At 53.7% G+C, this 19,438-nt stretch overlaps 1 protein-coding gene across 3 annotated transcripts; it reads right to left on the reverse strand.

Moving 5' to 3' along the window:
* Positions 1–964: 964 nt before the first annotated feature.
* On the reverse strand, positions 965–18,775 carry LOC142024821 (uncharacterized). Of its 3 annotated transcripts, none has more exons than XM_075017082.1 (3): positions 18,563–18,775; positions 13,144–13,340; positions 965–7,110 (listed from the first exon to the last, which is right to left on the reverse strand). In XM_075017082.1, the coding sequence occupies exons 2-3, from the start codon at positions 13,277–13,279 to the stop codon at positions 5,753–5,755; spliced, it is 1,494 nt and encodes a 497-aa protein (XP_074873183.1). In that variant the 5' UTR covers positions 13,280–13,340; positions 18,563–18,775; the 3' UTR covers positions 965–5,752. The 3 variants fall into 3 exon arrangements, with proteins under 3 accessions (XP_074873183.1, XP_074873182.1, XP_074873181.1); XM_075017081.1 differs by lacking the exon at positions 18,563–18,775 and adding an exon at positions 13,476–13,988 and having other exon boundaries at positions 965–7,107; XM_075017080.1 differs by lacking the exon at positions 18,563–18,775 and adding an exon at positions 13,476–13,988.
* Between the last annotated feature and the right edge of the window lie 663 nt (positions 18,776–19,438).

Raw genomic sequence — 19,438 nt, forward strand, 5'->3', positions numbered from 1 at the left:
CTTCCATCAGCCCAGCGTGGTGTGGCTCCTGCAGCAAGTAGATCTCAGATACGTCGAACGGCATCATACTACTAACTTAACTCAACTTGCTTAGCTTAGATCAAGTGGGGGGGGGGGCAGGCCCCTTTGGGGGAACATGAAATTTGCTAAGGGGGGCACAGTGCCATCGGCTGCTGGGTCTCAGGCTCCTCCATCTCATTAAAAATGTTGCTGGTTTATATGTGTGTATTCACACTGATACACTGATTAATAAAGTTTTTACACTCCACAGACTTATTTTCTTACATGTGCCAAAGGGGCGTGTCTCATATGAACAGAACCGAAATTTCCGCGGGTTTGGATGCCATTAGACAGGTTGGGGGTCCAGTTACTTGCAGGCATGAAAAGTGGGGTCTGATGGAAAAAGTTTGCTCACCCCGGCTTAGATCGACTTGTCTGTGTAGTACTGACCTGCCCTTAGAGGTGGATTGTGCAAGGTTTGGAGCAGAGGTAGTTTCAGGACAGGAAAAAGCAGGAGAGGGACAGGACAGACTGTTCTCTGTTTACCATCTTCCTGCGACAGAGCTGCTCCCTGGCAACAGGGGTGGGGTGGAGATTCCCAGGAGAGGGGACTGCTCTGGGTGCTGTCTGACCTTCTCACATCAGGACTGGTGTGTTGCAATGTACCCATACAGCGTATGCATCCAATTTCAAATTCCACAGCTGAACCCAGAGGGAAAGAAGTCCTGCTCATCCCTGCAGCAGCAGGAGCAAAATGAACAGACATCCACATAGTGCTTCGTTTGTAATGGAAGAGATGTTGGGTGGCTGGAGATAGGCAGCAGCTGGCTGGGTGTCCAGCTCTGAGGGCAGTGCGTCTGCCAGCAACGGCACAGAAGCAGCATGGTGCAGTGTCTTCTTTCTGCACTGCTGGAGTAGGACTTTGGCCAGGGGCAGGAGTCAGCAACCAAAACAGCAAGAAGAGCCATTTTTTCCCAATTTAATAAAAAACCTCCATAATTCAAGGGCCGCAATGCATGTGAATACGAGACGGTCCCTAATAAATAACCTCAAACTGTACTTTTTGTCACCCCAGTTTAAGAGCAGCGCACACAATGGTTTGTAATGCAATGCATGTTCCCTGCAGAATGTTCACAGACTTTTTACATAGTCTATTTCCTCACACTTTACTTGTGTGTTTGCACCACTGTCTTCCCGACTTTCACTCCTGAACCCTCTCTCTCTCTGGAGGACACTGGGGGAATTATCCATGATTTCAAGATCACATATTGTTTGCTATTTAAATATGAGTTGTTCATTTTGGGGCTTTTAGATGTTCACCATTTATCATAGAATCCTAAGGCTGGAAGGGACTCAAAGAGGTCATCTAGTCCAGCCCCCTGCTTCAAGCAGGATCAACCCCCACTAAGTCATCCCAGCCAGAACCTTGTCCAGCCAGGCCTTAAAAACCTCAAGGGATGGAGAATCCACCACCTCTCTAGGCAACGCATTCCAGTGCTTCACCACCCACCTGGTGAAGTAGTTTTTCCTAATAGCTAACCTACACCTCTCCCTCTGCAACTTCAGACCATTGCTCCTTGTTCTGCCATCTGACACCACTGAGAACAGTTTCTCACCCTTCTCTTTAGAGCTCCCCTTCAGGAATTTGAAGGCTGCTATTAAATCACCTCTAAGTCTTCTCTTCTGTAAACTAAATAAGCCCAAATCCCTCAGCCTCTCCTCATAGGTCTTGTGCTCCAGACCCTTAATCATCTTTGTTGCCCTCCGCTGAACCTGCTCGAGCAAATCCACATCCGTTTTATACTGGGGGGCCCAAAACTGGACACAATATTCCAGATGTGGCCTCACCAGTGCCGAATAGAGGAGAATAATAACTTCTCTAGATCTGGTCCTGTGTCTGAAATCTTGAGTCTGTTCTGGTCTGGCTGTGGTCTGAAGAAGTGGGTCTGTCCCACGAAAGCCCATCACCTAATAAACTATTTTGCTAGTCTTTAAAGTGCTACTTGACTGCTTTTTGTTTTGATAGTGTAGAGACCAGCACGGCTCCCTCTCTGTTACAATTCCAGCTCAGCATAACTGGAATCGACCTACCTGGTCAACAGGAGAAACTCTCCCATCACCATCTCTTACTCTTTCCGAGACTGAGGCATTCAGGGGTTGACTGTCAATCCCTGATAATCCAATTTCACGTCCCAACTAGGCCCATGAAATTGAACCATGGAAGGTCAAACCTGATGGGGTTGATCTACTGGGTAGTGCAGCTGTACCCTTAGAAACCGAACTAAGGAAAGAACAAGTTAAAAATTAGACATGTTGGACATCTTCAGGGCCCAACGAAATGCATCCTAGAACCCTCAAGGAGCTGACTGAGGAGATATCTGAGCCATTCGCTATTATCTTTGAAAACACATGGAAGACGGTGGAAAGTCCAGAAGACTGGAAAGGGAAAGTGCCATCTATAGCAAGGGAAATATGGGGAACCCATGTGACAAAGCTCCTCCTCAGTCATGGTGGCTCCTGTGCTTTTGGGTGGATTTCTTGCTTTGGTGACTCACAGCAGGCCTCAACTCAGGCACCTTCTCTAGGGCACCAGCTCGTTGTGTTCAGCTACTGTCGTCATTGGCCAGCATGGGGGAAGTGAGGAAACCAAATTCCATCATCTCTGTGGTCCCTCCAAGTGGTACAGGGCAGGACAAGCCTCTTTATCAAAACTAGGCCTGTTCCTGTGCTGTAATGCGTGGGTGACACCCAGACCTGCCCTCTTCCCCAGGCTACAGCTCAGGGACTCCATGAAAACAGCTGCCTGCAGATGTCTCCACAACAGCCGAGTGACAGCTGCAACTCCCTGGGCCACCTCCCCACGGCTCTCCCCAGCACCTGCCTTACCCACAGGTTTGTGTCTCAGGCACCTGCTTGCACCTCCCAGACCCCCCACAGCCCCTCCTCTCCTCAGCTGTGTGCGCGCACTGGGCCGACAGATGAGGAGCCCTTTTAACCAGTCTCAAGTGGTTCTTAATTGGCCCCAGATGTTCCGATTACCCCCCTTGCATCTGGAAACCTCCATACTGGCTCTTGGAGCTCTGACTGGCTTGATTGCCCTGATTAGAACTAGCAGGAACTTGCCAGAATCAGAGTAACCCCTGAGTTTACCCTGGGAACAAGAACCTATATAATCTGGGGCTAATATATTTCCCTTCTACTCCTCTCCAGTAGCCCTCCAGCCTGACTCTGCCACAGCAGGGAGTTATCGACCAGGCAGCTTAACCTCTATGCCAGAGAAGATAATGGAGCCAATAATTCAATAATCAATTTGCAAACATCTGGCATACAAGAAAGTAAGAAGTAGCTGTCAGCATGGCCTTGTCACGGACAACTGTGTCAAACCAACAGGACAGCTGTCCCTGAGAGGGCCAGGAGGGTCTGCCATGCAGGAGAGTGGAAGGGGAGCCCTGGAGGTCAGGCAGGGCTGTGGGCGAAGGGAGTAGGAGCAGGGACTCAGAGCAGTACATAGGCCAGGAGTGTTCCCACTGTTGTACAGAACTTTCTCCTGCTTACGTAATCACGGGGCCCACAGCCTCGGTACTGCCTGCTGCTGAGCAACTGCTGTCACCCTTCAGGGCAGGCTGGCATCAGCAGGGGAGCTGCCTGCGCATGTCTCTGGGGTACAGTCTGGGGACCCCTGAGTGCACAGGGCTGGCACGGAGAGGGAGGACTTTCTTCCTCTCTTGGCAAGTCACTGAAGCCTCCTCCCTGCAGATCCGGTAAGGAGGGTGGGTTGAGAAAAGGGGGCAGAAGTGTCGTGATTCAAATAAACAGACTCACCAAACCAGCAACTTAACGGCTTCTCCAATACCCAGCTGGTTATCAAAGCACAGCTCCCTTAAAGCGATCCAGCCCGGGCCCCCACCCCGCCAGCCAAGTCAAACAGGAGGAGGATTAATAAAAATCTTTTCATCTTGCACAAAGTTCTGCCAGTCCCAGTGGGCCAGACCTGCTACCCACCGGGTCAGGGAACGTCTCAGATCTCCCCCACGCCCATGTACAAGCTTCCAGCCAATTCTCATTCCCCCAGCTAAGATTTATGAAAACGGAACACACAGAGGGTTGTGGTTACAGATGATTCAACAAAGAGAAACAAATGACATTCTTAGATCAGCTTCCCAGTGGAGATGGTGAGCTGAAGAGTTGCAGAAAGGTCCTTCCAGACTCATTTCCACAGGTCACAGCCCACACAAGCTGCCCATACAGAGTCTGATCAAACTCTTCCATGAGAGCTGACAGCACAATGCAGAGCGAAGATGGAATTTTTAGTCTTGCAACATAAGCTTCCCCTGACCAAACGTGAGCAGATCTGAGGTGACAGAATGAGGTCCTACCAGTATTATACAGATTTCTAGCAGGCTGTGCTAGCTGCCTGGCAGCATGGTAATACAACAAGCATTCCTTGGGTAAAGAACAGGTGATGCACATGCTGCTTTGATGTGAAACCCCCTAGCTCACATGTACTCACGGGTAACCGAAGAGTCCTGAGTAACATAAGGGAATTCTCCAGTCACACTGAAAGTATTCTGCTGTGGCACAGGTGGTTTCAACTGAGAGCTATGTTGGTAATACGACTTCCTGCCGCATCTCACATCTTTGATCTTAACTGAACTGAACCAGCCACAAGCGAATATAATGTTATGAAAGGGACTTAACATCCACAAGTTACACGGCTAATGTCTAACAAGATCTATACACCTATAATTAGTATTTACTTCTGTAGCAATACATGTCAAACTATATTCCATCCTACGTGATTTTGTTGGCTCTTTATAAGGAATGAACCTAATTACCACCCATATACTCTTCTCATATGTCTTGAAAGGCTATATTTGGGACATTTAGCCTACTAACTGCTGAACCCTTTCTGGCTCAGCGTCACACACAGATGTATTGACAGCTCCACAAATTCAAAGATCAGGAACCATGCCCCCAAACCACGACATCCTTCAAAAGAAACACATTTGGGGTTCCTTTTCCTTGACTTTTTCTTTCTGAGCCAGCAAGGACAATTCCCTCCTCATCTCCTAGGTGGCAGTTTCCAGCAGCTCACCAAATATTGCCTTAGTCATGCCCAAATTCAGGAGAGCGGGTGACCCTTGGGATCTGTGTTTCACGGCTAGACACTTGGCCTTGGTATCTGTGGGAAGACTGGCACTGCAGAGAGTGATGGGATTGTTTCACGTGGAATCTGGATCCAGGCCTTTGCTGTCTGATCCTGCGCTCATTGCTGCTTGACACAGTTGCTGACTCCCTGTGGGTGCCCTGGGGCTGCCACATCCAAGGAAAAACTGTGCGTGGTCAGCGCCCACCAGCAGCCTCATGGATCAGCTCCTGCTTCCTTGCCGCTGAACCCTGTCACCTTTGGGCCCCACGCATCTGCTGCTCCCCCCAGACAGAACCTCCGATATGTTGTGGATTAGCTATTCAGCACTACAACGAGAGGGGCAGAGTGGGGGGAAGGAAGAGGCAGGGCTGTGGGTGGGGGTCACAGTCCCCTCCCTCTTAGCTACAGCAGGGAGAGAAGACTCCCACCAGCTCTCCCCCGCTCAGGTGCTGCTGGAGGGCGTGGGGGGAGATGCACCTCTCCCTGCCATGGCAGTTCTGGGGCCGGGGCCGGGAGATAGCCGACTGCCCCCAGCCATGGCAGGCACCTCTCAGCACTCAGCACTCGCATGGCACGTGGGCTGCTTCACGACCACAGGGGCACTCAGCTGCCAGGGTTTCTCCCGTCTGTGGCTTCCTTGCTATTCAGTGCGGCGTGCGTTCTGCCCGCCGCCGCCCCCACGCTCCGAGCAGCGGCTAGTTTCCCTCCTGTGTGGGTTCTCCTGTGCCTGACGAGGTAGGAGCTGTAACTGAACCTCTTCCCGCAGTCCGAGCAGCAGAAGGGTCTCTCTCCTGTGTGGATTGCACGGTGGCTGTTGAGGTTTGAGCGCCAACAGAAGCTTTTCCCACACTCCAGGCAGCGGAAGGGCTTCTCCCCAGTGTGGATTCTCTGGTGATCTATGAGGTTCGAGCGCTGACTGAAGCTCTTCCCGCAGCTGGAGCAATTGAAGAGTTTCTCTCCTGTGTGGGTCCTCTGGTGACTGATGAGACTGGAGCGCTGACTGAAGCGTTTCCCACAGACGGAGCAGCAGAAGGGTTTCTCCCCGGTGTGGGTTCTCTGGTGTTGGACGAGGTTTGCCCGCTGGCAGAAGCTCTTCCCGCACTCTGCGCAGTTGTAGGGCTTCTCCCCTGTGTGGGTTCTCTGGTGTTTAATGAGGTTTGCATGCTGGCTGAAGCTTTTCCTGCACTCAGGGCAGTTGTAGGGCTTCTCTCCTGTGTGGGTCCTCCGATGCCTAACCAGGTCTGAGCTCTGACTGAACCTCTTCCCGCAGTCCGAGCAGCTGAAGGGTCTCTCTCCTGTGTGGATTGTCCGATGGCTGTTGAGGTTTGAGGGCCAAGAGAAGCTTTTCCCACAGTCAGAGCAGTCAAAGGGTTTCTCCCTGCCTTGGGCTCTCTGCTGCTTTCTCAGGTTTCCATTCTGACTGGAGCTCCTCCGGAAGGGCCTCCCTCTGCCATGTTGTCTCTGATGTTTAATAAGGTCCGAGCGCTGGCTGAAGCACAGCCCGCACTTGGCGCACGTGAGGGGCTTCTGTCCTGCGTGGTTTCTCTGATGGGCAGTGAGAGCTGCAGGCTGACAGAAGCTTTCCCCGCAGTCAGAGCGGCGGAAGGGTTTCTCTCCTGCGTGAGTTCTCTGGTGTAAGCTGAAGGCCTGTCTCCACCGAAAGACTTTCCCACAGTCTGTGCAAGTGTAGGGTGCTGCTCGACCGCGGATTTTCTGCTGGCGTCTCTTTTGCTCTCTTTTCACCCCTCTGCTTCCATGGCTGGAGTTATCCTGCCCCTCCCCTGCCTGGTTTCCCTGCTGCCTGTCTGGGCTACGCTGACTCTCACAGGTCTCTCTGTGCCCAGGACTCTGAGAAACACGACCTTCAGAGCTTCCCAGGAACATCCCACAGGAGGCCACTTGCTCTGGTTCTTCCCATTGAAGATCGTCCTCGTCGTTCTTGAGCAGCATCACCTCACCTGCTGGGACACAGAGAGAACCAGACAGTGTCACTCTCTGTGCTGAGCTGAAAGGAAAACTCTGAAAGGGAACAGAAAAGGGGGAACGCAGCCAACAGCTGATGGAAAGATTGAAATAACATGAACTGAGCTGCTCCTCCGTCCTCACAACCCTTCCCCACAGGAGGGACCCCAGCCCTGCTCCCACCCTCTGGCTGGAGCCGATGACAGGCTGAAGGGTCAGTCAGTCTGGATGAAAAGGCCCAAGTGACATGTAGGAGGACACGGAAATCGGTTTCTGAGTCACTTGAGCTGACTGCTCACCTGTGTGGGGGTCGCTGATGATCTCCCCTTTCCCAGCGCCCTGGAGATCTGGGACCCCCAGCGCCTCCCCTCGCTCCACCCAGGAGATCACATCAGCTTTGGGAGCTGGAAATCCTGCTTGGGGAGCAATTAACCAAGTGCTGATCTTGTTCAGGAAGGTCCAGGCCATTACTTCTTCCAGCCCCAGGATCTGAGCCGCCCACCCAGAGAGGCTCCTTCCCCACCCGGCACAGGCCGGGCTCTGGATGGTACAAGATCCCATGTCACACTCACCTGGGGTACAGGTGCCTCACCCCTGCCTCGGGAATGGCCCAGCTCATTCCTGGGGGAGCCGAGTGCTCTGCTGCACTCTCTAGGGTACAGCTCAGCCTCCCTCCTGGCCCGTTCCAGGGCGGGACAAGAACACTCTACTCAAAACATAAGTTCTAGGAGAGCTGGCAGGTCTGAAACCAAAGGCCTGCAGGCCCACCTGGCACTGGGAACCTCCCACTGGCGCTGACTCTCACAGATCCAGCCCAAGAGTCTCTCAGCCACATCACCAGAGACGCTCTACAGCCCACCTCTCATCCTGACTCATTTCCTCACCCAATACACAGAATCCTGGGGCTGGAAGGGACCTGAGGACGTCATCTAGTCCAGCCCCCTGCTGCAAGCAGCATCAACCCCCACTAAGTCATCCCAGCCAGCACCTTGTCCAGCCGGGACTTAAAAGCCTTTTGGGATAGAGAATCCACCACCTCTCTAGGCAACGCATTCCAGTGCTTCACCACCCGCCTGGGGAAGTAGTTTTTCATAATATCCAACCTGCATCTCTCCCTCTGTAACTTCAGACCATTGCTCCTTGTTCTGCCACCTGTCACCACTGAGAACAGTTTCTCACCCGCCTCTTTAGAGCTCCCCTTCAGGAAGTTGAAGGCTGCTATTAAATCACCTCTAAGTCTTCTCTTCTGTAAACTAAATAAGCCCAAAATCCCTCAGCCTCTCCTCACAGGTCTTGTGCTCCAGCCCCTTAATCATTTTCGTTGCCCTTCGCTGAACCTGCTCCAGCAAATCCACATCCTTTTTATACTGGGGGGCCCAAAACTGGACACAATAGTCCAAATGTGGCCTCACCAGTGCCGAATAGAGGGGAATAACTACTGCTCTAGATGTGCTCGAAATATCCTTCCTAATGCACCCTAGGATGCTGTTGGCCTTCGTGGCTACCGAGGCACAGTGTTTACTCATATCCAGCCTTTCATCCACCATAACCCCTAGGTCCCTTTCCATCATACTGCTGCTGAGCCATTAGGTCCCCAGCCTGTAACCATGCTTGGGATTCTTCTGCCCCAGGTGCAGGACTCTATACTTCTCCTTGTTGAACCGCACTGGATTTCTTTTGGCCCAGTCCTCCAATTTATCCAAGTCACTCTGGATTCTATCGCTACCCTCCAACACATCTATCTCTCCCCCTAGTTTTGTGTCATCTGCAAACTTGCTGAGGGTGCAATCCAGTCCCCCCTCCAGGTCATTAATAAAGATGTTGAACAACACCAGCCGCAGAACTGAGCCTTGCAGCACTCCACTTGAAACAGACTGCCGTCCAGATATTGAGCCATTGACCACTGCCTGTTGGGCCTGACCGTCAAGCCAGCTTTCTATCCATTTTATAGTCCAAGGATCCAATCCATATTTCCTTAACTTATGGACAAGAATGTTGTAGGAGACCGTGTCAAAAGCTTTGCTGAAGTCAGGGTATATCACATCCACTGACTTCCCAATGTCCACAGAACCTGTTACTTTGTCATAGCAGCTAACCAGATTGGTCAGGCAGGACTTGCCCCTGATGAATCCATACTGGCTACTTTTGATCACTTTCCCCTCTTCCAAGTGCTCCAAAATCAATTCCTTGAGGATTCCCTCCATTATTTTCCCAGGGATTGAGGTAAGGCTGACGGGTCTATAGTTCCCTGGATTGTTCTTCTTTCCTTTTTCAAAGATGAGCACTACGTTTGCCTTCTTCCAGTCATCCAGGATCTCCCCCAATCTCCAAGAGTCTTCAAAAATAATGGCCAAAGGCTCAGCAATGATATCTGCCACTTCTCTCGGTGCCCTTGGGTGCATTAAATCCAGTCCCATGGATTTGTGTACAACTAGTTTTTCTAGATAGCTCAGAACTTGTTTCTTCCTCACAGATGGCTGCTCTCCACCTTCCCACACTGCACTGTCTAGGACCATTGTGTGGGACTTGACTTTGTCCGTGAAGACTGAGGCAAAAAAAGCATTGAGTACTTCAGCTTTTCCTTCATCATCTGTCACTAGGTTACCTCCCTCATCCAATAATGGCCCCACACCTTCTCTGATAACCCTCTTATTGTTAACATGCCTGTAGAAACCCTTATTATTACCCTTCACATCCATTTGCTAGCTGCAGTTCCAGTTGCGCTTTCGCTTTCCTGATTACTGCTCGGCGTTCTCTAGCCATATGTTTATACTCCTCCTCAGTCATCTGTCCACGTTTCCATTTCTTGTACACATCCTTTTTGAGTTTAAGCCAACTAAGGATTTCCCTGTTAAGCCAAGCTGGTTGCCTATCATGTCTGCATTTCTTACTACGCAGTGGGATGGTTTGTTCCTTGGCTTCAGTGAGACTTCTTTAAAATACCACCAGTTGTCTTGAACTCTTTTCTCCTTCATCTTAATTTCCCAGGGGATCCTGCTCATCAGTTCTCTCAGGGAGTTGAACTCTGCTCTTCTGAAATCAAGGGTCTCTATGTTCCTGTTCACCTTTCTTCCTTTTGTCTAGATCCTGAAATCTACAATCTCATGGCTGCTGCAGCCCAGGTTTCCACCCACTTCTGTTTCTCCTACTAGTTCTTCCCTGTTTGTGAGCAGCAGGTCAAGTTGCGAATGGCCCCTGGTCGATTCCTTCAGCCCTTGTACCAAGAAGTTATCCCCAACATTCTCCAAAAACTTCCTGGATTGTCTGTGTGCTGATGTGTTGGTCTCCCAACTAATGTCTGGATGATTGAAGTCTCCCACGAGAATCAGGGCCTGTGATTTGGAAGCTTCACTTAGCTGGCTGAAGAAAGCCTCATCTACCTCCTCTCCCTGATCTGGCGGTCTATAGCAGACACCAACCACAACATCACCTCTGTTACTTCCACCTCTAAGCTTAACCCAAAGACACTCAACTGGATTTTTTCCCTCCTTATACTGGAGCGCTGAGCAATCGCACTGCTCCCTCACATAGAGTGCAACTCCTCCTCCTTTTCTCCTGTTTGTCCTTCCTAAAAAGTTTATACCCCTCCATGGCCGTGCTCCAGTTATGTGAATCATCCCACCAAGTCTTCATTATTCCAACCACCTCATACTTTGACTGCGCCAGGGCCTCTCAGTTCTCCTGTTTGTTCCCTAGGCCGGACATTATCCCACCCAGCGATGAGGCGGCGGCGGCCAGGAGGGCCAGCCTGCGCTCTGCAGCCCAACAGGAGTAACGGCTGGGCTCTTTCGCTGAGCATGGTGCGCACGCCGTTTTCAGCCTTCCCTGGCACTAGTTCGTTCTCTGGTTGGAGGGAGACCCCGGCACACGTGTACTGGAGTGTGCCAGCTGACAGCCCCTTTCTGGCGTCTCGTTCAGATTCTTAGAAAAGGAATATACACAGGGGAACCTGCACTTACCACCTAGCCAGGGGCACTCAGAGACTCGGAACCTGCTGCTCAAGAAGGCAGGAGGAGGGCACTGGATCGGATGTGTTTGTCCACAGGATTTCCAAGCCCCAGCCCCTTTGGAGTTAATCTGGCCTGGGGGATGCCTCTGGGGCTGGAGTGCGGGGGAGTGAGGAGTTTCAGTTGGGGGCCACATCGTTGAGGGTTGGCTGGTTTCCTTTTGCTTCTCACTTCTGTGTGACCCCGACCCAAACGAGGTTCCCATCCCGGGATAATGGATGCGGACGCACAAGTACCAGGAGAAGGGGGCAGCAGCACAGGGAGTCTAATGTGCCCCTTGTCTGTGTCAGTGTCAGGCAGCAAAAGCCACCAGGCGACACTGTCCACGTGCACCCCCAGTTCCGCTGTTGGGGGCAGGGGTGTGTGACAGCCGCCCGGGCCCTTGGACAGTTCAGGGCAGCTGTTCCGGGCCCGGTGCTTTGGTGAAGCCCAGAGAGGGCTCTGGGACTAGCAGGGACCTGGTGCTGGCAGCAGGAGTGGGGCTGCTACTGCACTCAGCAGGAAGAGAGGACAGCAGAGTAACCCGGCCCCAGCCTGCTCTGCTCTGCCAGCCAGGTCGCTCTGCCTCAGCACAGCCCGAGACCAAGTGTAGGGCCTGAACTGCAAGACGTGCTCTCCTCCTGTCTAACTACTACTGACCACCCCTGCCGAACACCCACAGAGTGCGAACTGCCTCAGCCACACGTCTCAGCCTCAGCAGGACCCAGCACGTCACGGAGACCAGCCACAGGCAGGAAAGGAATCTGGGAACCGCACCCTCCTCCCAGGGGTGCAGCACACTGGCCCCAGGGGTACCCTGCAGGCACTAACTGCAGCTGGACCCAGCCCCACAGTTCTGGTACCAGCCGTTCCTGCCTGCGCCCTCCACTCACGCCTCCGGCCAAGGCAGAACATGGCCAGGATGGTGGGGAAGCCCATGGAGGGCCAGGCTGTGGGAAGAGCAGCACCACTCTTACGCCATAAGCTTGGCCACACTGGGTCAGACTAAAGGTCCGTCCAGCCCCGTCTCCTGTCTGCTGACCATGGCCAATGCCAGATGTCCCAGAGGGAGTGACCAGAACAGATAGTTGTCAAAGTGATCTCTCTCCTGCATCCATCTCCAGCCTCTGCCAGACAGAGGGAGGGACACCAGCCCTGCCTAGCCTGGCTAACAGTCACTGCGGGACCTAACCTCCATAGCTCTTTTCTGAACCCTGTTAAAATCCTGATCTGCACAACACCCTGTGGCAAGGAGTTCCACCGGCTGGTTGCGCACGTGAAGAAATACTCTGTTTTAAACCTGCTATTAATTTCATTTGGTAACACCCAGTTCTTGTGTTATGGCAACAAGTAAATAACTTTTCCTTATTCCCTTTCTCACTAGCAGTCACTGTGGCATATACCCCTATCACCACCCCCCCTCCTCGCTTCCAAAGCTGGAAAGGCCCATTTTTTAAAGCTCTCCTCACATGGCCCCGTTCCAAACCCCTCAGCATTTTTGCTGCTTTTTTCTGAACCTTTTCCAAGGCCGAGAGCTCTTTTTAGAGATGAGCCAACTACCTCTGCAGGGAGTATTCACAACACGGGCGTACCCTGGATTCATAGAGGCTCTAGGAGAGTCTCTCTCTTACTCTCTGTCTCATCTTTAACGCCTCCTACCATTGTTTGCTTCTCTGCCTGCTGCTGCACACTACGTGGATGTTTCCAGAGAACTACCCACAACGGCTCCAAGATCTCTCTCTTGAGTAGCTGTAGCTAATGTGGCCCTCGTCGTTCTGTAAGTCTAGGTGGAATTATTTTTCCCAGGTGCATTGTTTTACATTTATCAACATCGAATTTCATTTGCCATTCTGGAGGCCAATCACTGAATGATTCCTAACATTCTATTTGCTCTGGGTCCCTGGGAGGGGACTGTATCTCACACAGGAGCTAACGATTACTCCTGACCCCAGGGGCCAGGGACAGGGAGGGACACTGAACCAAAGCCGACCCAGCTACTGCGTAGCCCACGCAGCCTGTGACAGCCCCGGGGACAGGACTCCTCACCCAGCCAGCGCACGGTCTGGTAATTCTCCTGCATCACCTCCCTGTAGAGGGCTCTCTGCCCCGGGGCCAGCAGCGCCCATTCCTCCTCCGAGAAACACACAGACACCTCCTCCAAGGTCACCGCCGCCACCGCCATGTCCTCGCTGTGTCTCTGCAGGGCCGGGGCTACTCCGGAGCCGGATGGGGATGCTCTGTGCCTGGCAGGGGAGAAGGGCGATGGGGACATTTCAGACAGGGCTGGAAGCCGCTCTGTGCCCCCGGCTCCCCACACTTGCTCCCTGGGGCAGACGTGCCAGACACTGATGGTGTGGGTGAATGAGTCTAAACCTTACCGGCATTTTAGAAACATGCTGTTGTGCACGTCTGTCCGTCTGTGAGTCTGTCTGTCTAACCAAGAACTCTCCTCAAGGGTGAGAGCTAGGACCACACCACCCCTCCAACCACAGCTTAAAGCCAGGCCAGGGTTGGCTGTGCGAGGGCAACAGGATGTGCTGGGATGGGACTGTTGTGTGTCAGATGGAAAGGGAGGGTGTGCTGGCAAGGACAGTGGTACTCATGAATGACCCCAGGCTGGCAGCAAGCACCTAGCACGCAACTGCTGGATGGCAACATTGCCTCTACCACCCCAGGGTGCGCCCTCCCCAGCAGCTGCCCACCATGCTGTGTGGCCCTCCACCTGCCCTGGGCCAGCTCCAGGGAGCAGCCAGTGGGCCTGGTCTGCCTCCCCCCACGCACACACAACAGAGCCTCCCCAGCCCGGAAGACAAGCCAGCGGGTGCCCCTGCCACCGAGCCAGCCACGGGGAGGAGCCAGCGGCCACCTAACACCCCTCCGAACCCCAACCGAACCACATGCCCCCAGTCCTGATTCCCCCACTCCACATCTCCCAGCCCCCCGCCCTCAGTCCCCACCTCTCTGAGGCTCTGTGCTGATTCCTGCACCCCCCCACTGCCAGCCCTCTGCTCTATAGGGCCCAAGCCATGCCAGCTAAGCCTTCTAGCGCAGGGGTGACCAACCCGCAGACAGCCGCTTGCAGCTCTGTGAGCAATGAGACGTGGCTGGCCAGGAGCGCTCACTGCCACCCTGCGCGCACCCCAGCGCCTGGAGGCAGAAGTGCGCAGCAGCGGCTGGGCTCCACTGGGTCCTGGCACTGAGTTAAAGCGAGGGGAGGGGCTGGGAGGTGGAGGAGGGCACTGAGCCATGCATTATACATCTACATATGCAGTGCTTTGCTTGCGCTGGCAGCTGCCAAGACAGAGTACTGGCCCCTCAGCAGCCCCGGCCATGCGATTGGCTCAGGGGCAGGGGGCTGGCTGAGTGCCAGCACTTTTTTGTTTAAAAAAAAAAAAAAAAAAAGCACGGTATCGCTGTAAATAAATTATATATCCACAGCTAGAGAGATACAAAGAGCTCTATCGCGCGCGGCTCTCGGCACTCTATCCGCAGCTATTTCGGCTCCCAGTCTCTAATTGGTTGGCTGCGCCTGTTTAAAACGTGCCTGTTTGTTCAAGAATGCCCCGTAAACGGGAAGAGCTCGAGCCACCAAATTTGGCAGACAACTGCCTCTTCTCATGCCCTAAAGCACGGCAGGGCTTGGCTATTCCAGGAAAAGAGGTGGTGGTTGGAATGGGCCTGCTGCTCGTCAAGCCAACGAGAAAGCAGTCAGAATGACCAAGCCAAGTACAGGCCTCGAAACTGGCATCACTGAGTGAACGTTGAAAGAGACAGAACCACAATGAGCCCAAATGGGATGAATCAGGATCACTTCTCAGTAAGCCTTCCAGAAAAGAGCTAAAACAGACCTTGGAGGTGGTGCTCTGTTCTGGGCACAGCTGAATCAGTTCTTACAAGTGTGAAAACCAAACTGACAACTGACCTTTTTTTTTTTTTTTCTTTTTTGTAAAAACACAGCAAATGGCAAGAGTTTATAGGGATGAGGGAAAAACACACGATGGAATTCCTGTTTTTAAAAATGTACTAAAAATTAGATAGAATGATTTTAACAAAATTCTTTAAAGAGAAATTCAAAATACAAATTAACTTAATTAAAAGCTCTGTTTTTGAAAAACAACCATTGAAATAATGCATCTACATTTTCCTTTTAAAAAAAAAAAAGTCCCTTAATTAAGCACCCAAGCAATAGCAAGTAAATCTCCTAGTGTTGCATGAACAAAAGTTATATCCCAAATCATTATTCATTTCTCTCGATACATGGTTTGAGTTTCAAAACTACTGTGCCGCCAACCAATGAGATTCAGTTCTGAGCGCCCAGTGTTTCTCCTAAACAAGCCACATCTTCTGCTGTCTGAATATGGATGCAGGTGCCTAAATTTAGTCTCCATGTACTTAAACCACCAACTCTGCGTCTATTTATGTGCAGCACAGAGCTAGGCCCTCTCATCCGGACTAAATGGAAAGAGAAGTTATAAACCCTCTCTACAACAGGGAATAAGTGAAGTCAAGGGGACTCTACTAGTCAACATGTGGTGTGTGTTTGCAGGATGAGACCTGAGATTCATAGAGTCCCAGGGTCCAAAGAGATCATTATATCCTGTAATCTGACCTCCTCTGTGTTACAAGCCCTGACACTTAACCCAGTTATCTCAGTACAAACCTGTACTTCACCAAAGCGTATTCCCTAGAAACCTGACCAGTGCTGACCTGAAGGCATCAAGAGATGGAGAATTCACCACTTATTCGGTCATTTGTTTCAGGTGCTAATCATCTTCCTCGTCACACCTGTATCTCGCCTTTCCAGTCCGACATTCTCTGGCTTCAGCGGTCAGTTATTTGTTCACACTGAGCCGTTAGCAACTAGACTGGAGAGCCCTGGAGATCCAGCAGATTCTCTCAGTGTACAGACAATCGCAGCAGAAGCCAGGCAGCTCTCAGCCTTTCAGTATATTGTTTTAAACCAACACCAGATTTAAACTGAACTGAGCAGTGAAATCTCTCAGATTTAAGGCCCTACACATACCATCCTGTCACGCCCTGGCGACACGCCCATAAGAAGGGAACAGAACAAGGGAAAATGAGGAGTATGTTGATTCCTGTTGTTTAAAATATTTTAACTGCTTCTCCATAACATTCACACAAACAAGAGGCTACAGACATTCAGATGGAAAAACCCATCATGATAAAGCAGCCCCCTTATCGCCAGAATCAATCTCAGAGCTTGCTGTGATGTTTAACTTCAGATACAAGTCACCATTAGAGTCTGTGTCCTCGATGCTAAGAAAGTGCCTGTTTCACCTTGGACTAACCAACGAGCATTAGCTATTCCCCTATTGAAACACTGGGGAAAGCCAAACCTGGTAAGGCTGGCACCATCCCCCATACACAACCAAGTCAAAAAGGGATGACTCAGACTGTCAGAATGAAGAACACCACTGCAGTGTATTGTAACAGACAGAGAGAACATAGAAACCCACGACCGTGAAATCTGCAATTAGAAGTCTATTTACATGATGAGAAAAACAACATTGAGATGTTCAAGAAATAAGAGTAACAGAAAAGCACTGTTTGTATGTCAGTGTTTGCAGGATGGGAAATTACTCACAAAAAAGGACAGTTAAGTTTTGATTACCAAAGGATCTCAGTGTTTTCACACGTAACAATCTGGCCTGCAGTGACAATTCGAGAGCCAAGATCCACCCAAGTGGTTCCATGTGACAAAGCATGAGGCTGCTGGGTAGGGAGGTGAAACCACCACTGACAAAGGCAATCCAGACTGGAGGATGAAAGGAACTGAAGGAGTTTTGACACAGTCAGCCTGGGGATCACGTGGTGCCAAAGAATAAACTCATGTAGAAGGAAAAAAACCCATAAGATTGTGCAGTTGCAGCACAGACAGAAAGTGCTACAGCAACGCTGGGCCACGGGACGGCAGAAACTGCCAGCACAGAACATTCTTCGTGATTTCTGGCTATTGAAAACACAGCGATGCCCAAGGAGAGTGCTGGACACAGCGTTAAGGAAGGTAAATGGTGAGGTGCTCAGAACAACACCAGTAACACTGTCTGAGGTCAGCGAGCACCAGGGCTGACAGGCCGTGCAGCTGAGGTGATGGGAACAGAAGGTGGGATGCATTGGCCAGCTCCTGGGCGGTTTTTTGCAGACACAGAAGCCCACCAGGGAGGGATTCCTTTAGCCCCCAATGCCAGGCCAGGCCACGGCAGTGGTGGGAAGGGGCTGGGGCTACAATATTTTGCTGAATCTGGTCCCCTTGAGAAGGTGAAGCACCGAATGGGGCCGGGCAGAGGCCAGCTGCCCTGTGCAGACACTGGCTGCCCAGGGCCTGAGGAGCAGCACTGAGATGCCCTATCCTGGAGGTGGCACAAAGCCCCTCTGGTCCCTCACCTCCATTTCTGCCAATTGTGCACATGGGGCCCTCCCCCACCCACATCACTTCCATCCATTGCTCCTTCCCACCTGGGGCTTCCTCTCCCCCACTGACTGGCACAGCCCCAATCCTGTCCTTAACCCCACTGCCTGCCCTGGCCCTGCCGCCAGCTCTGACTCCCCCCCACGCACTCAGTTTGACCCCCGCCAGGCCTGTCCATGGGAGCAAGGGGGCAATTGCACAGAGGCCAGTGGAGTTAAAGGGGCCTGGAGCTCCCACTGCCACTGGTGTCACCCTGCCCGGCCCAGACCCTTTTCAATAGCACTGCTGTGCCAGGGATCGGACTGAGCGGAGCCGGGGGGCTGCAGGGCGGGAGGGGCCGGAGGCTGTAACTGTGTGAGTGAGCGGAGGGGGAACATGCTGGGAAAAGGAAGAAAGAACCGAGTTAGGGGGGCAAGGAACCAGGCTGAGAGCAGAAAAGAACAGGGATGGCGGGGGGGTAGAAGCAGGCAGGGTGGGTGGGGGGAAAGAACACCGGGGGGGGGCACTTAGCACTGCTGGGGGGCAAAGGACCACGGGGGGGCAGGGCTGGGCAGGGTTGATGGCGGGCAGAGAGGGAGGTGGGGTAGGGGCTGGGACTGACCAGGGTCCCCTGATTGTGGGGTGGCGCTGGGGGTTTCCCTGGAGGGAGGGGCCTTGGGGCTCTGACCGAGGCAGGGGCCCAGTGACGGCGCTGCCCTGGGGCTGGGAGCCCTGCCAGCCGGCCTGGCCCCTGCACAGACTGGGCCCCTACACGCCCCGCCCCACGTGCCCTGACGAGGGCTGTGGGCCCGGGACGGGGGGCACAGGAGCGGCAGCGGATGGGCCGGGCGCCGGGACCCCCATCGCTCCCGCTGCCGCTGCCCGGCTCCTTCCCCCCTCGGGCTGGGAGACTCGGGCCTGGCCCCGGTCGCTCTCCCGGGGCTGGCTCGGCCCCTGCGGGCGCTCGGGGGCAGCCGGGGATCCCGGGGCGGGCAGCAGCGCTGGGGCGGGGAGGCAGAGTCACGGCCCGGCCTGCCCCCCTCCCGGGGCTCTCACCTGCAGCGGCGGCGGGGGGCCCGGAGCAAACCCCGGCCCGGCCCGGCCCCTTCGCTGAGGGGGACAACGCGCAGCCCAGCGCTCCGCCCGCTCCGCCACGTGAGGGGGGAGCCCCGGGCCGGGCAGAGAAGTGACTCTGCCCCCCCCCCCGCGGTGTGCTGGGGGGGGGGCAATACCAGGCAGAATTGACTGCCCGGGGGGCGGGGTCAGCCCGGGGCGAAGGGGGCGGGGTTCAGGGAGGGGGCGGGGCCCGCACCACGCGTGGGGCAGGACTCAGAGGAAGTGACGTATCGGGAGGGGGAACTCGTTTTGAGGTGGCGGGAAGTGACGCAGCGAGAGCGGGCTGCTGGGGGGGTGGGAAGTGACGGTGAGAGGCCGGATCGGGCACCGTGGGCGGGAGCAGGAAGTGACGATAACGAGGTGGGCGCTGCCTGCGCAGAGGGGAGGCAGGAAGTGACGACACCGGGCGGGGCCAGGCAGCTGCTCACACCCCCATCCCATCTCGCTTCTGCGTCTGCGCACAGTGATCGCCCCCCCGCATCGTGCACGCGCTGTTCCCCTGTGCCCAGCCCGGCCCGTCAGCGCTGCCGGGGCTGCGTGTGGCTCCGTGCAGTGAGGGGGGCTCGTCCGAGCCGGCGGGATACGGGGGCACCAGGCCGTGGCAGCGGCGTGTGTGACGTGACCGCGCGTTTATATTGGCTGTGGAGCCATTTTACCTTCCCCGTGTATCTGCTGGTGCCAGACGCGGCGCGCGGCGGCACGTGCGGCGCGCAGCGAAAGCTGCGGGTGCCTGAGTCTGGGCAGGTCACCTCGCTGTTTGGGAGCAGCAGGTCCGGCTGTGCACGGGCCCTGCTCCCTGCCTTCAGCGCTTGCACC

The sequence above is a fragment of the Carettochelys insculpta genome, chromosome 22 (genome assembly GCF_033958435.1).
Source record: "Carettochelys insculpta isolate YL-2023 chromosome 22, ASM3395843v1, whole genome shotgun sequence".
NCBI classification, from domain to species: domain Eukaryota; kingdom Metazoa; phylum Chordata; order Testudines; family Carettochelyidae; genus Carettochelys; species Carettochelys insculpta.